Consider the following 15,977-nt stretch of genomic DNA (forward strand, 5'->3'; position numbering starts at 1 on the left):
TACCTGTAGGAATATCTAAGCACTCATTAGAAACAGGTAATAAAGGCCAGGTGTGGTGGCTCACGCCTGTAATCCCAGCACTTTGGGAGGCTGAGGCAGGCAGATCACCTGAGGTTAGGTGTTCAAGATCAGCCTGGCCAACATGGTGAAACTCCGTCTATACTAAAAATACAAAAATGTGCTGGGTGTGGTGGCATGCTCTGTAGTCCCAGCTACTTGAAGGCTGAGGTAAAAGAATCACTTGAACCTGGGAGGTGGAGGTTGCAGTGAGCTGAGACTGCACCATTGCACTCCAGCCTGGGCAACAAGAGCAAAACTCCATCTTGGTGGGGGTGGGGGGGAAGAAAGAAAAAGAAATAGGTAATAAAACTTACCGTACAAGTTTTATTGTTACAGCATGGTCCACTGCCACATTCTGCAAATCCAATTAGAGTACAATCTGCAGGATTACAGCATTTTTTATAAGTGCATGCCTAAAAGCAAATACAATAAATTTAAATGTTTTACATCAAATTTTAGTCAAATAAATAGTTTTATTTTCAAAATAAAGTATCTCTCCTTGATTCTAATCATACCATGACTTTTGGATTCTGTATTTTTACACCACTTCACTTAAACTTAATATACTTTCCTTATAAGAAAAAAAAAAAGATGACAATGAAAATACAATTTCATTCTGAAGAAATTGATCTATTAAAAATTTAGTGCAATTAAAAAAATTATTTTTGTTTATGAAAGCATGCATGCAAGTTTTTATATTTTTTTACTTACTATGCCGTAAGTACTTTTCTGTATTATCAAATCCTCTCAAGGGGAGTCGCTGGAAGAGTTTGGAGGAGCAGGATAGAAAAAGCCTACATTTGGCCAGGTGCAGTGGCTCGCCTGTGATCACCCAGTCAGGGTGGAGGTTGCAATGAGCCGAGATCGGGCCGCTGCACTTCAGCTTGGGTGACAGAGCAAGATTGTATATCAATAAATAAATACGAATAAAAAGCACAGATTCTTGTTAAGGATTAAAGGACAAGAAGATGAAGGAGTTTTAAACTTCTTAGAGATTAGATAAATGCTCATGACCAGAATGTTGATAGAAATATGGATAGCAAAGATCATTCTCATCAGGTTAAGATGAAACTGAAGAACAAGGTTTTGGAAGCAAGGGCCATCCTTGCTATAAACTGGTCAAGAACTTGGCTGAACTATGACCATGCCTGAGGGGTTTGCAGAAGACCAAACGTAAGAGTGATGAACTAGGATAATTGACGGAAGAAATTTTATGTAGCAAAGTTCTCAGAATGTTGTGTGGTTGCTTCTAATTTCTTATTGCAAACTGCTAGAGAAAAGGGGGATAGAGCAGAAAAACTTGAAAAATTCATAGTTTGGCAGTATAGTGAGGAAAGAAAGCACATTTACAGGAGAGAAAACCAAGGATGTAGCACAGGGACACCTTTGCTTAAGAGATTAACAAAGACAGAAGAAAGCTGATACGGTTAGGATTGGTGTTCCTACCCAATTCTCCCTACAATGTCAATTGTAACCCCCAGTGTTGGAGGTGGGGTCTAGTGGGAGGTGGCTGAATCATAGGGGTAGTTTCTCATGGTTTAACACCACCCCACTGTGGAACTGTTCTCGTGACAGAGTTCTCACAAGATTTGGTTGTTTAAATGTGTGTAGCACCTCTTCCTTCTCTCTCTCTTCCTCCTCCTCAGGCCATGTGAAATACGCCTACTTCCCCTTCATCTTCTGACATGATTGTAAGTTTCCTGAGGCCTCCCCCAGCTGTGCTTCCTGTAGAGCCAGCAGAACGATAAACCAATCAAACTTTTTTCTTTCTTTATAAGCTACCCAGTACCAAGTATTTCTTTATAGCATTGAGAAAATGAACTAATACAAAAGCCAAGTGCTATTCCTCAAGCAATGAAAGAAAGTCCCCAAAGGCATTTCAGATACCTTTGAGGCCCAGATGCCTAGGAGGGCTGAATGGCTTCAGAGGACAAGTCCAGGGCACTCCCCATGAGCTCACTGACCAATTCCACCTCAGGATACTGCTCCTGGCCCTGCTGCACAATGCCCTGCAGCTACCATGGCCTCAGCTGCAACAGCCATAGGTATAGCTCCTATCGCAGCTCCAGATGGTACAAGTCATTAACCTTGGTGGAATCCACATGGTGCTAATTTTGCAGGCTTGCAGAAAGTAAGAACTGTGGAAGCATGGCAGCTCCCACTCAGATTTCAAAGGATGTCCTTGAAAGCCTGGAGGCCTGGCAGAGACTTGTTGCAAGGGCAAAGCCACCACAGAGTCTCCCCAGAGCACTGCCTAGTGGAACTGTGAGAGTGGAACTAACACAGAGACCCCAGAACTATACAGCAACCAGCATGCAATGCCAGCCTGGTGGTGTTGGGTTGATTGAGCCCAGCCAAACCATAGGGATGGGGCGACCCAATGCCTGGAGCCCCCTGTACCTGTTTATAGAAGATGCAGGACATGTCGTCAAAGAAAATTATTCAGGAGTCTGAATGCCCATCATTGGCTCTCTTGGGTTTCAGACTTGCTTGAGGCCTGTTACCCATTTCTTCTTGTCTATTTCTCCTTTTCCAAATGGGGTTGTGTGTGCTGTGCTTGTAAGTAAATAACTTGTGTTGATTTTACAGGTTCTTAAAGTATCCCTAACAGACATATTGGCAGTCCTCCCCAGTGGACTCCTTGTGGCTGAAATGAGACACACCAGAAACCAGAATATCATGGCTAGCAAAATGAAGGGTTAGTCATGTATTCTGGTATAGTTAATTCTGTGCCAGCTGATAACCCTCTCCCGTACCTTGTGGTCCTGCCACAACTCCAACTGGACAGAAGATTGGTCTTATAAACATTCTTTATTGATAAACACTCATGAACTTCAAGCCAGTTTCAGGCAACTTATAGAGATTGCACACAAACTGTCTTTGTGCCCTATAGTCCCCTTTTGACATAAAGAGCCAAATTCCACCTCATTTTAGTGCTAGTTAAAAGTGAAATGAATGTAGAACATATGTTACACGAATGTTTACTCACTGTACACGCGCCTGACTTCCTTTATGAATATTCATAGATTTCTCCCAATCTTGTGCAGTATGTGTATAAAGCTGACTCTGTAAGACATATATACCACCTCCCTCTTCCCTTCTGCAGAGAATGAACTTCTAGCTTTCACTGGAAGCTATGTTCCCCAATCTACAGATTGCTACTCCCTCTGAAAATAGTCTTTTCCTTTTCTTCCTTCATGGATATCAAAGTCTTTTGTTAACAATTCTGGCAACATGGGATGGGATCCACAGTGGCCCCTGATTTCTTTCTTGGCACTGCCTTGAAAAATTCCTAAGTTCAATTGCTTCCTGGTTACACTGGGCAAGAACTGGGTAAGCGCTATTGAATCTAAGAGTTCATGCTTTTAGATTGAAATCTAGGGAACTGTTTTCTTTAAGAAAAAGTCTGCCCATTCAGCTGTGGCCTGCAGTCCACCTGCAGTCTAGCAGGGATGCCTGCACCAAGGTTGCACTGGGAAGGCCACCTTCTTTAGGTGAGTGCTGTGTGTAACTTACCCAGTATGGAAATGGTTTTGGACCAACTACTATCAGAGACTCTGGGGTTTACACATGTTTAAAAACTATAGGAAAAATTCTTGTTAATATTTGGTATCCTGGATAAAAATAAGTCGATATAACTTAAAGCTTTCTTGGCCACAATGGGGAACTTTTAACATGTCTCAATCAGTTTATCTACATGCGCAATAAAGAACAGAAGATTCCACACCTTTCAAAAGCAATGTGAGGTCGTTTTCATTTGCTAAAAGGAAAGCTCTAAGTGAAATCAAGGATCTCTACTTGCCCCTTTAAATGAGACTAAATCAAAACTTAATCAAGATCTTAAAAAAATTGAAAATCTTTCTAAATCGGACCCTAAATCCAAATCTAAAAAGGACACTGTGCCTTCTTGCCTTTCTCCTTGAACTCCACCAATGTCACCCCATATGCATTAGCCCCTTGCTGCCAATCACTTCTCTCTGAGCTGCCTTTCTTTCCTTCACCTTCTACTCATGAGCAACCCCCTCCAGTTGCTAATTCTGCAACCCCTCTGATCACACCTTTAAAAGGATTGCTAACCAGGCTTGCAGATTACCTCTTACTGTCCTGGGACAAAGTCTGAGCTTTCCAGCATTAGTCAAAGATTTTTCTAATCCTAAAATAGACTTGCTTGAGTTTGAATGCTGCTTTAGTTTGATTATAAATTTAGTTTACCAGCCAGGACCTCTTGATGTTCACTAGTTGATTCAAATGTTAGTGGAAAATGTCTTAACCCAAGGATGGATGTGTTTAGATGACTGGACTAAGCCCCAAGATGATTTTCAGCCTACTAAAGAAATAGCCTTTGAAATGGTGAGAAAAACAATTGTTGAATTGATTAAAGCCATCTCGGCACTCTTTCTTGACAAACTAATTGGAATGCCATTGACTCAGAAAAAAGACAAATCTGTCATTGATTCCTTTGACTGATTCAAAACGCTTTCTTTTTTCTTTTTTCTTTCTTTCTCTTTTTTTTTTTTTTTTTTTTTTTTTTGAGACAGATCTCACTCTGTTGCCAAGGCTGGAGTGGAGTGGCACGATCTCGGCTCACTGCAACCTCCACCTCCTGGATTCAAGTGATTCTCCAGCCTCAGCCTCCTGGATAGCTGGGATTACAGGCGCATACCACCACAACCGGCTATTTTATTGTACATTTTTTGTATTTAGTAGAGAAGCGGTTTCACCATGTTGGTCTGGCTGCTCTCAAACTCCTGACCTCAGGTGATCCACCTACCTCGGCCTCCCAAAGTGCTGAGATTATAGGTGTGAGCGACTGTGCCTGGCCAATTCAAAAGGCTTTCTACAAAATTCTGGTATCAAAGATCTAACTGATGATATTATAAATCTTTTTAAACTCACTTTCCCTCAAGTAAGTTAAAGCCCTTAGCACCCTGGCTAAGCAATATGATCCCAACTGGCCTTCTAAGAGACTCTATGATATAGCTTCTTTGGCCAATCACCTCTCTAAAATCCTAGAAAAGAAAAAAGAGGCTAAAGCCACCAAGGCACTAGAATGGCAAGAAAGACAGATAAACTCATGGCCTTGCATATTCAACAACTCGTAAAGTCTCTCCCATATCAGCAAACTCCATTTAATAGTTAGAAATTAGTTTTATCTGCTGCAAGAGGTATAATTTGCTTTTTCTGGCATTTGAAATGAGACTGTAAAAAATATAAATGAGGGCTTCAGAAGGACACCAATAAGATAAAGAAGCTCCCTTCTTGGAAACAATAAGAGAAATATTTATTGATCAGAACTAGGGGTACTCCAGGGAGACATGGGAGATTTTTCCTCTCCTTTCAGTCAATCGGTTGGGAGAGGTTTATCTTAAAAATTAATAACAGAATAGTCCAAGTTGTAACAGACACTGCATCTATGCTTAACCTTGACTCCTTTTAAAATCCAACCACCCAGAGTGACCAAGCTATTCATATGGCTGAGTCACTAACCAATCTAAGACTATCTTCAAGTCTGAACTAGTTTCTTAACAACTAGGGCCTCTTACTGGCATTGCAGCTTTTTACTTCTTCCTTTTGCCCCAATACACCTAATAGGAAGGGACTTTCTTGAAAAATACCAAGCTTGTTTTTTTTCACCTATAAGGGAGACATTGTTTTAAAGGTCTCCTTGCCTGAGACTTCAGCCTCTGACCTCAGCCATGTATTCCCCTTAGTAGTCTCCAGTCATCCAGTTGATCCTGGACATCCAGCTCTCAAGAAACTGTTTGAAATCCTTTGGGAATAAGTCAATACCAATGTCAGCCTGATCCAGTCAGCACCACCCATTTCTACACAAATAGATCCTAACAAACCTCTACTGAACATAAAATAATATCCCCTCCACCATGAGGCTTTAGCTGGTATAGAACCCATTGTCAATAATTTCATTTTCAAGGAACTTATAGTCCCTTATTCCAGTCCCTGTAACATACCCCTTCTACCTGTTTCTAAGCTAATAGAAAGGAATGGAGACTTGCCCAGGATCTTAGAGCCATTCATAACATTTTATTCCCTTGCATCCTGTTGTGCTTGTTCCACATACCCTCTTAACCAATATACCTTCTAACACCCAATATTTTTCTGCTGTTGATCTCTGTAGTACTTTTTTTCACCATCCCTGTCGACCCCGAAAGTCAGTTTCTTTTTGCCTTCACATGGAAGGGCCATCAGTTCACCTGAACAGTGCACCCTCCAGGATGCACTGAAAGCCTTACCTACTTTTCCCAGATCTTACAGGCTGACTTAAAAGACATAACCTTCTCGACATGAACAGACACTTCTCAAAAGAAGACATTTATGCGGCCACCAAACATGAAAAAAAAGCTCATCATCACTGGTCATTAGAGAAATGCAAATCAAAACCACATTAAGATACCATTTCACACCAGTTAGAATGGGGATCATTAGAAAGTCAGGAAACAACAGATGCTGGAGAGGATGTGGAGAAATAAAATTCTTTTACACTGTTTTGCCAGGGTGTAAATTGAGTTTGTCTCATTGTGGGAAGACAGTGTGGCGATTCCTCAAAGGATCTAGAACTAGAAATGCCCAGCAATCCCATTACTGGGTATATACTAGGGGTTGCAATCATTCTACTATAAAGACATGCATGTATATTTATTGGCATTTGTTCACGATATAGAGACTTGGAACCAAACACAGTGCCCTGGCAGGTAGACTAGATAGACTGGATAGAGAAAATGTGGCACATATATCCCATGGAATACTAAGCAGCCATAAAAAAAGGATGAGTTCATGTCCTTTGCAGGGAAATGGATGAAGCTGGAAACCATCATTCTCAGCAAACTAACACAGGAACAGAAAACCAAACACTGCATGTTCTCACTCATAAGTGGGAGTTTAACAATGAGAACACATGGACACAGGGAGGGGAATATTATACACTGGGACCTGTTGGGGAGATGGGGGGTTAGGGGAGGGATAGCATTAGGAGCAATACCTAATGTAGATGATGGGTTGATGAGTGCAGCAAACCACCATGGCATATATATACCTATGTAACAAACCTGCATGTTCTGCAAATGTATCCCAGAACTTAAAGTATAATTAAAAAAAAAAAAAAAAAGGCATAACCTTCTCACATAGCCCAACTCTATTGCAATACATTGGTGATTTGCTTTTGTGTTCTCCCTTATGAAATACCTGTCTCACTGACACACTCTCCATTTACTTCACCAGCTATGTCTTAAGGGCCATAAAGATTCTAAAGATAAACTACAGTTTTGATGACAATTAAATCTCTTGGACATTTGCTGACTCCTTGGGACTCAACATCAACCCTTTCTGTCTTCAAGGCATATTTTACTTCCCCTTTCCCACTATGAAAAGGCAAAACTTTGGGCTGCTTTCTAGGAAACATGGACTATTGCAGAGCTTAGAACACTAATTTTGCTTTACTGGCACAACCTTTATATATCCTGATTAAGGCCTCTTCTCCTGACCTCCTTACCTGGACTACTAATGGTGAACAGGACTTTAAGTCTCTGAAAGATAAGCTGTCCTCTCCCCAACACCCTCCGCCCCCCAATTTGGGACACTCTATTTATGACCTCCCTTTTCCCCCTTTTTGTTCATGAGCAAGAGGGAGTTTGAACTCAACCACATGGAGGTAATAATTTACCCAACTGGTTACTAGAATGCCAAACTAGATTGTGTTTATTCGGGGCTACCACCATGTTTCAAGGCAGTTGTCACAACCACCGTCCTTATAAAAGCCACCGAGAAAATAGTAATGGGATTTCCTCTCACTGTTTATGCTCCTCACTCAATTAAAGCCCTTCTCACTTCTCGCCAAATCCAGTATCTTTCAGCCAGGCTACTGACTGCCAATGAAATACTTCTCTTTCCCAACCTATTTTCTGTTGTAATCTCCTCAACTCTGTTCCTCTTTTACCTTCACCAGAAGATTCTCTATGACTGCATTACCTTTACGCTCTTCTTTCACCCCATATGAATTTAAAGGAAATGCTCTTACCCAATTCTGATTTTGTCTGGTAGATTGATGGGCCTTTTTCCAGAGACCCTACCGGCTTCTATTAAGCTAGGTTTGCAGTTGTTTCCCTGCAAACTATTGAATCAGGCCTTCTGCCCAACAGGCAGAATTCAATGCTCTTACCCGAGTTTACCTGTTGGCCAAAGATAAAACTGCAAACATTTACACAGATAGCAGGTATGCTTTTTGGGTTGCTCATGATTTTGGAATTCTCTGGAAACAGAGGATTTCTAACCTCTTCTGGACTGCTCATCAGAAATAGAGACCACATTTTGTTATTTCTTGATGCCATTCAAGTTCCTAGGGCTCGGGTCATCATTAAAATTCAAGGCAATTCCTTTTGACATACCGAAAATAGCAAAGGCAAACATCTAGCTGAGAGTGCAGCTAAGTCTGCAGCCTTAAACAACACCCCCCTCTTCTGTTATGACTGTCTTAATCCAGGCTCCATCCTTACATCCTGTTCTAAAAATCTCTTGAAACAACATCTCAAAAAAGTGCTCAGAACTTGAAAAGGAAAATTAGACAAAACGAGGCTGTATCTATAATCCCAGATCCCAACTATGGGCTAACCCTAACAGAAATTCAGTCCTTCTAGAAAATTTACCAAGGGTCACTCTTACTTTTGTATATAACCCCACCATTAGAGTTCTGACCAAAGGATCCAATGGTGTAAACAGTGCTGGTGGGGATTCTCCCTGGTGATTGCTTCTCAAGTTAATATATTAGGCAAAATTCACTCTTATACAATGCAGGCAAGTCCTTAAGGGCTACCCCAGGCAAATTCCCATTGCGAAAAGGGCCTTTCTAAAACTGACTACTGACTTTATCCAATATTCCCTTTCTCAGTGATACAAATATGTACTTGTCATGATAGATATGTAGTTTTACAGCGGGAAAGCTTTCCCCTGCAGACAAGCCACAGTGCTGCCAGTAGCCAAAGTACTTCATGAGAAAATTACCTATGGAGTTCCACCAAGTTCCATAGTGATCAGGGAACTCATTTTACTGGCCAAGCATTAAAATGAGTTGCTAATGTTTGGCCTATTCTATGACATTTCAGTGGTGCTTACCACACCCAATCTTTTGGGCTTGTAAAATGAACCAAGAGAATATTAAACTCAATTGGCTAAAATTACAAGCAGCTTCAATCTGCCCGGGCCCGAAGCTCTTCCTCTGGTTTTGGTAATTGTGAAGTCTATCCCCACCGGAGTTGCTTTTCCCCTTTTGAGGTGGTCACAGGTCAATCCATATATTTAACCGAAGAAATATTTTCCCCTACTCAGATATGAGGAGATCTCCTGACCTGCTGCCAAGTCCTGGAGGACTTGTTAAGGCTCTAAAGACTAACAGCTGGTTGTGAGTCCCTTTACAGTCATCAACCAGGAGATGAACCCCAATATCATAATGTCCAGCCTAAAGACTTTATATATTAGAAGAGATATTGCTGAATGACTCCCTCCAATCCCACTAGAAAGGTGCATTTCAAGTACACTTAATTAACCCATTGAGCTGCTAAGATACAGGTCATTAACTCCTGAGTACATATATCTCACCTAAAAACAACACCAGACTCTGCTGAGAACTGGACTTCAGCATCAATATCTGACACTAAGCTCAGGTTGACTAAAGCTTCAATGCCAAGACAAGAAAAGGATGACAACTGAGGTAGACTGCGCTCTCACAAAACTCCAGGCCTATATGGTCTGGATGAATCAATGTTTATATTTACCTTATAATATTCATTGTTCTTATCACTTTAGGAGTTTTCATGATTGTTACTATCCAATGTAAAATAGAACACTTATCTTTGCTTTACTTATTCTAAACTAACGTGCCCAGTCTTTATGATTACTTTATAACTGTTTCCATTATTATAACATTAGCAATCTTATCTATCCTGGATATCTTACGCCACGCTGGGATAGTTCCGTGTATTCCAATACTTAGACACCCATAAGCCTTTGCAAAACTAGAAGACTTTTTGCCTGGCTAAACTCTTTGTTCCAGAGCTTTGTGAATGGTTATGTTGATTAGTCCAGTTCAAAATACATTTTACTCTCTTCTTTATAACTGCCCCTTGGTCTCACTGCATAGACTGACACGGTAACACTTTGGCTAAGCTGCCCTAAAGTGTTGTTACAAAAAGAAACCTATCAGATGGTTAGATTCACCAATAACTTCCCACATTCATTCATGGTAAACATGTGACATTGACAATACTTGTCACTGACTTCTCATGTATCCTTAACATCACCACTTATCTGGACCAACTGCTTTCCCTGTTGACTCTGAGTCCAATCGCCTCAAGACTCAAATATTACCACTTCCTGGTTTAATTTGTCCCATGTTATTAATGTTAGAAACCCATTCTATACCAGTAGACCTCCTCGATCTTTAAACTACTGGATAGATAAATATAGTCTAGATTGAATAAAGAAAGGTATGTCCCTACTATTCAAATAATTCATGATTCAATTCAATACTGTCAATATTTACCATGAATAAATTAATTAGTGAACACACCCTTGAGGGCATTGCTTGTGCCTTCACCAGGCTTTGTGTTTATATGGGACATGGGGTCTGATCTGCCTGGATAGGGATGGGCACACCATTGCCTCAACAGGTTACACATAAAAGGTTCAGACTTGCTTATGAAAAGACCCCTGCTCTCTCTTTATTATAAAACTAAAGGGTCTATGCTAACAGGATGTAAAGATAGTATAGGTAAAAACATCCTAGAACTATTACTTCTAAGTGCTTGGGTTTATGTTACTAGAGATACTAGAGATATAATTCAAAAACCTATCCACTACCATTGGTTAGATAGCTAATGACACTGTAGAAAGCCTTAGAGCGCAACAAAAAGTTTCTGAACTCCCTTGCTCAAGTAATACTAAATAATACGATTGCCTTAAATTTTCTCCTAGCCAAACAGAGAAGAGTCTGCACAGTGGCCCATGTAACTGGTTACACTTACATCAACACCTCAGATAAAGTAGAGGTTCCTATAAAAAGAATTTCCAAACAAGCGAAATCGTTATGAGATATACAAACTACTGATCCTCTCCATCTATTTAGTAGGCTTCCTGTCAGACTGGAACATTCTTTTCACGCTGACATTCAAGTGCTTGTTATAATCACAGTCTTCATCATACTTTTCTTCCTAATAGTTAAATTACTTAAGCAACTGCTGTAAGTCTACTGTTAAAATCAGAATTATGGCAGCATAAGGTATTCAACTGATAGATAAAATAAACCTATAAACCTAGCTACAGTGTCATCCCTACAGTGCTGTTCTGGTGCAGGAATGTGTACATGTACGAAGACAGCTGTGCCAGTTAAAAACAAGTGTTACAATCTCCCACTGTAACCCTGATGCCTATGACTTCCCTGTGTCACTGGAGTCTGTGAAGTATTTCACTGACAGGTACCAGCCACAAGCTTGTTTACTTAGTCTCCGTAAAACATTTTAATAATCTTCCTGCCAGACTGCAGTTTTCTCCCATCTCCAACAAAATATTTTTAACCTGTCTACCCTTTTCCCCTGCCTGGCCTAAGTTATACAGTTAGCTCTAAGTCTCTCTGCCACATGAGTCTCTTCAAGGGACTTGATATACTCAGAACAGGTAGCCATGCCACCCTGGCACCAATATGGGACACGCTGTAAATTGGTCATCAAGGCTGCCTACAGCAGGTTTCAACTAACAGGGAAAACAATGAATATAAATATTCCAACAGGCAGCCAAAATGGACTCCCTGTGGCTAAAATGAGATTTAGCAAAAAATAGAATCTCATCCCTAGCAGGATGGAGGATCAGTCACATATCCCAGTGTCATTAATTGCCATAAGATTTCTCTCTGGTAATTAAGCAGAAATAAACCCCTGAAAAGCATTCCTGAAACAACTGCAGCTGGGAAATTTCCCAGCTGACCCTGACAGGCTGCTAATGCCAGTCAACACCCCCAACACCCCCGATGCCTGCGCCTTGCAGTCCTGCCATACCTCTAGTTGAACAGACGACTGGTCATTTATTGATAAACAGCCACAAATCTCAAGTCAGTTTTAAGCAGTTTACAGAGACTATGCACAGACTATCTTTGTGTCCTATTGGTTCTTTTTGATGTAAAAAGCCAAATTCTGCCTCATTTTAATACTAAAACCCTACACCAAAGTGAACATTGAGTGCATGTTACATATATTTTCGCACACTGCGCAGGCACTTGACTTCCTTCACAAATATTCACAGATTTTCCCCAACCCTGCTTAATATGCAGGTAAGGCTGACTCTGTAAGATATATATCAGCTCCCCCTTCCTTCTGCGGAACATGCACTTTTGATTTTCCCTGAAAGGGCATTTCCCAAGCTGTGGATTGCTTCTCTCTCTAAAGTAAAGTATCCTTTCTTTCCTCTGTGGACCTCACAGTCTTTTGTTCATAGATCATAGATGAGACTTCGGCTCACACATCAGTGGATAGGAGATGTTTTAAGATGGCATAAGGTATACAAGCAACAAACTGCCAAACCACCTAGGAATGAATCCAGCTATTTGGTTTGGTTTTGTGTGATGAGCAAGGAGAAAGGGTAAAGTGGTTGCTACAGACACTGGTTATCTGATCATGTGGCCATGAAACAAGAGCAGCTATGGCAGGTGGATAATGAACACCTTAGACCCTGGAGAGTCAAGAGTAGAAGGAGAAAAAATTAAAGTCTCAGCTCTCGTTTGTGGGACAGTTGGGCTGACCCTGTCGACTCACAATGCTTTGGTGATCATCTTGTTCCGGGCTATCACCACTGTTCTTAACCTAAGTACTGGATACCCACCCCTATTAAGGAAACTTTTCTTTTAAGAAAACCTTAACCTGAGACCTTTTTCTTTTTTAATATAAGGATCTTATTTTTTATTTCTATAGATTTAGGGGGTACAAGTGCAGTTTTGGTCACTTCTGGGCTTTTAGTTTACCCATCACCCAAATAGAGTACATTGTACCCAAAAGGTGTTTTCTTGTCCCTTACGCTCCTCCCACCTTCCCACCTTTCCAAGTCTCCAGTGCCTACTGCTCCACTCTCCATGCCCCTCTGTACACGATTTGTTGATGTTACAGGTAGGCAGCTGCTACCCAAGATAAAGTTCTGCACACTAATATAGTTTCCTTTAGCCACATCTTGTTAAATATGAATGTCTCCATTACTGTCAAGGAAAAGAAAGACTCTCTTGTGTATTTTGCTCAAGCCCATAGCTACGCCTCTGAATTATATGGCTTGCTGGACCTGTCAACTCAGTAATCGTCCTGGCAAAAACCATTAGTTATTACTCTGAACACTTTAGAAATAGATTTCCTGTCACAGGAAATAATAATTTCCTCCCACTACAAAAAGCTGCTGAGAAAAAAAAATCAGACATAAATAAATGGAGGTGTACACCTCAAACATATCTAAAGATTCGATGCAATATCTTTCAGGAGATCAGTCTACTTTGTTTTTGGTACCAATTGAAAAAAAGTCAGAAATTTACAATAAAATTCAAAGGGCCCAAAATACTCAAGACAACTATGAACCAGAAAAACAGTGTGAAGAATATACAATACAATATCTCAAAAGTTAATAAGAAATGTGTATTTGTCCTGTGTCCAAGTGTTCTCATTGTTCAATTCCCACCTGTGAGTGAGAACGTGCGGTGTTTGGTTTTCTGTCCTTGCGATAGTTTGCTCAGAATGATGGTGAACATCACACACTGGGGCTTGTTGTGGGGTGGGGGTGGGGGAGGGACAGCATTAGGAGATACACCTAATGTAAATGCCGAGTTAATGGGTGCAGCACAGCAACATGGCACATGTATACATATGTAACAAATCTGCACATTGTGAACATGTACCCTAGAACTTAAAGTATAATAATAAAAAAAAGAAATGTGTATTTATCAAGATAGTGTACTATTGGTACAAGAGGAGCAAAAGCAGAAACATGCACATATGTTCACTTGATTGATGATCAAGGGTATGATTCAGTGTAATAAAGAAAGGACAGTCTTCAAATAAATTGTGACTATTTAATTTAATAACTTTATGTGTATATATGTGTGTATACACACACACACACATAAACTACAAACTGATTGCATATCTAAATGAAAATGATAAAAGGTATGCCAAATATCTTGAGAAAAACAGAGCAACACACATTAAGTCCTATGTGTTATCTGTAAGTATTTGCTGCATGGCAAATACTTAGAGTCTTAAAACAATGGGTCATTTATTATTTTATGTTTTCTTTGGGTCAGGAATGCAGGTGTGGCTTACATGGCCAATTATGGCTTAAGATCTCCCACACAGTATTGTTAAGATGAAGCTCTCCTGGTTCTGAGTGCTGTTTAATTCATGAATCATACTGTGCTTCAATAAACTGCTATATTTCTCTAAAGTTTTTCTTTTCACAAATGGAAGAGATCTCTAAAAAAAGAACCAAATGGAAATTTTAAAGATGTCAAATATTGCAATGAAAAATTAACTGGATCTCTTAATAAAAGGAAATATTAGTGGTCTTAAAAAATAATAGTCAAATATATCCATATCAAAGCATGGAGTGAAAACTGAAGAAAAAAAAAAAGAGTTTCCATGAAGAAAGAGCAAAACTTTCACTAGTCAAACAAAAACATATTACGAAGCTGAAATAATGCAGTTTTCAATGGAAACACATTAATGTTTTAAGTAAATTGTTTACATAAAAATTATATTGAAGAAAGTGTAAGAATATGAAAGACATTTAACATATATCAATCAGCATGAGAATATATAAATAAATAGAAAGGAAAGAGGTGGGGCATGGTGGCTCATGTTTGTAATCCCAGCACTTTGAGAGGCCGAGGCAGGTGGATAACCTGAGGTCAGAAGTTTGAGACTAGCCTGGCGAACATGGTGAAATCCTGTCTCTACTAAAAATACAAAAATTAGCTGGCGTGGTGGCAGGTACCTGTAATCCCAGCTACTCCAGAGGCTGAGGCAGGAGAATCGCTTGAACCCAGGAGCCGGAGGTTATAGTGAGCTGAGATCACACCACTGCACTCAAGCCTGGGCGACAAGAGCGAAACTCCGACTCCAAAAAAAAAAAAAAAAAAAAAAAAAAGGAGAAAATACAAATAAAATAAAGCTTTCACAGGAAAGGACAGACATTTCACAGCAAAGAAAACTTACAGGGTTAGTAAAACTTTGAAGATATAATCAATGTTACTAGCAATTAAGGAAAGTCTAATTGAAACCACAAAGAGATAATATTTTACACAAATACCCTGGCAAAAATGACAAAGTCTGGCAATACTATGTGCTAAATAGGGTATAAAATAAACAACCTGTTATACAGTAAACAGCCATTGGATGTGTTAATTAGCACATTTATTTTTGAAATAAATTTCCCATTGCCAAGGGATCATCCACCCACTTGATAACCCAGAAATTCTACATCTAAGTGTGTAGCCAGAAGATGCTTATGTACATCAAGAGTTAAATACAAGACATAATAAAACTCTTCAGAATGCGAGGGGGGAAAAAACCTATGAGCACTCCAACTGCTCATAAATAGAAAAAATCAGTAATTGTATATTTCCATACATACTGGATTATTACACAAAAAGTGAATAAATTAGTTGAGTCACACAAAATTACATGGATATTGTTAGTAATATAGGGGATGAAGAAAACAGTTCCAGAATATTAGGCTACATTTTTTAAATGGTCTAAAATTCAAAGCTAATAAAAACTATGGTCAAATTATAAAATGATATTGTTAAATTAAAAATATGGATAGAATTTACTTTTTGGATAGAGAAAAGAGTGAAAAATTAGGGATAGTTGGGCCATGGATGTATCATT

At 39.7% G+C, this 15,977-nt stretch overlaps 1 protein-coding gene across 2 annotated transcripts in view; it reads right to left on the reverse strand.

Moving 5' to 3' along the window:
• LOC101008763 (A disintegrin and metallopeptidase domain 3-like) overlaps positions 1–15,977 on the reverse strand; it is an 80,355-nt gene that overhangs the window by 27,070 nt on the left and 37,308 nt on the right. For both annotated transcript variants that reach the window (XM_031669494.1, XM_031669495.1), the window contains exon 13: positions 375–473. In XM_031669494.1, the coding sequence (XP_031525354.1) occupies positions 375–473 (99 nt within the window). The remainder of the gene's footprint in view (positions 1–374; positions 474–15,977) is intronic.

This window comes from Papio anubis, chromosome 8, assembly GCF_008728515.1.
Source record: "Papio anubis isolate 15944 chromosome 8, Panubis1.0, whole genome shotgun sequence".
Taxonomy (NCBI): Eukaryota; Metazoa; Chordata; class Mammalia; order Primates; family Cercopithecidae; genus Papio; species Papio anubis.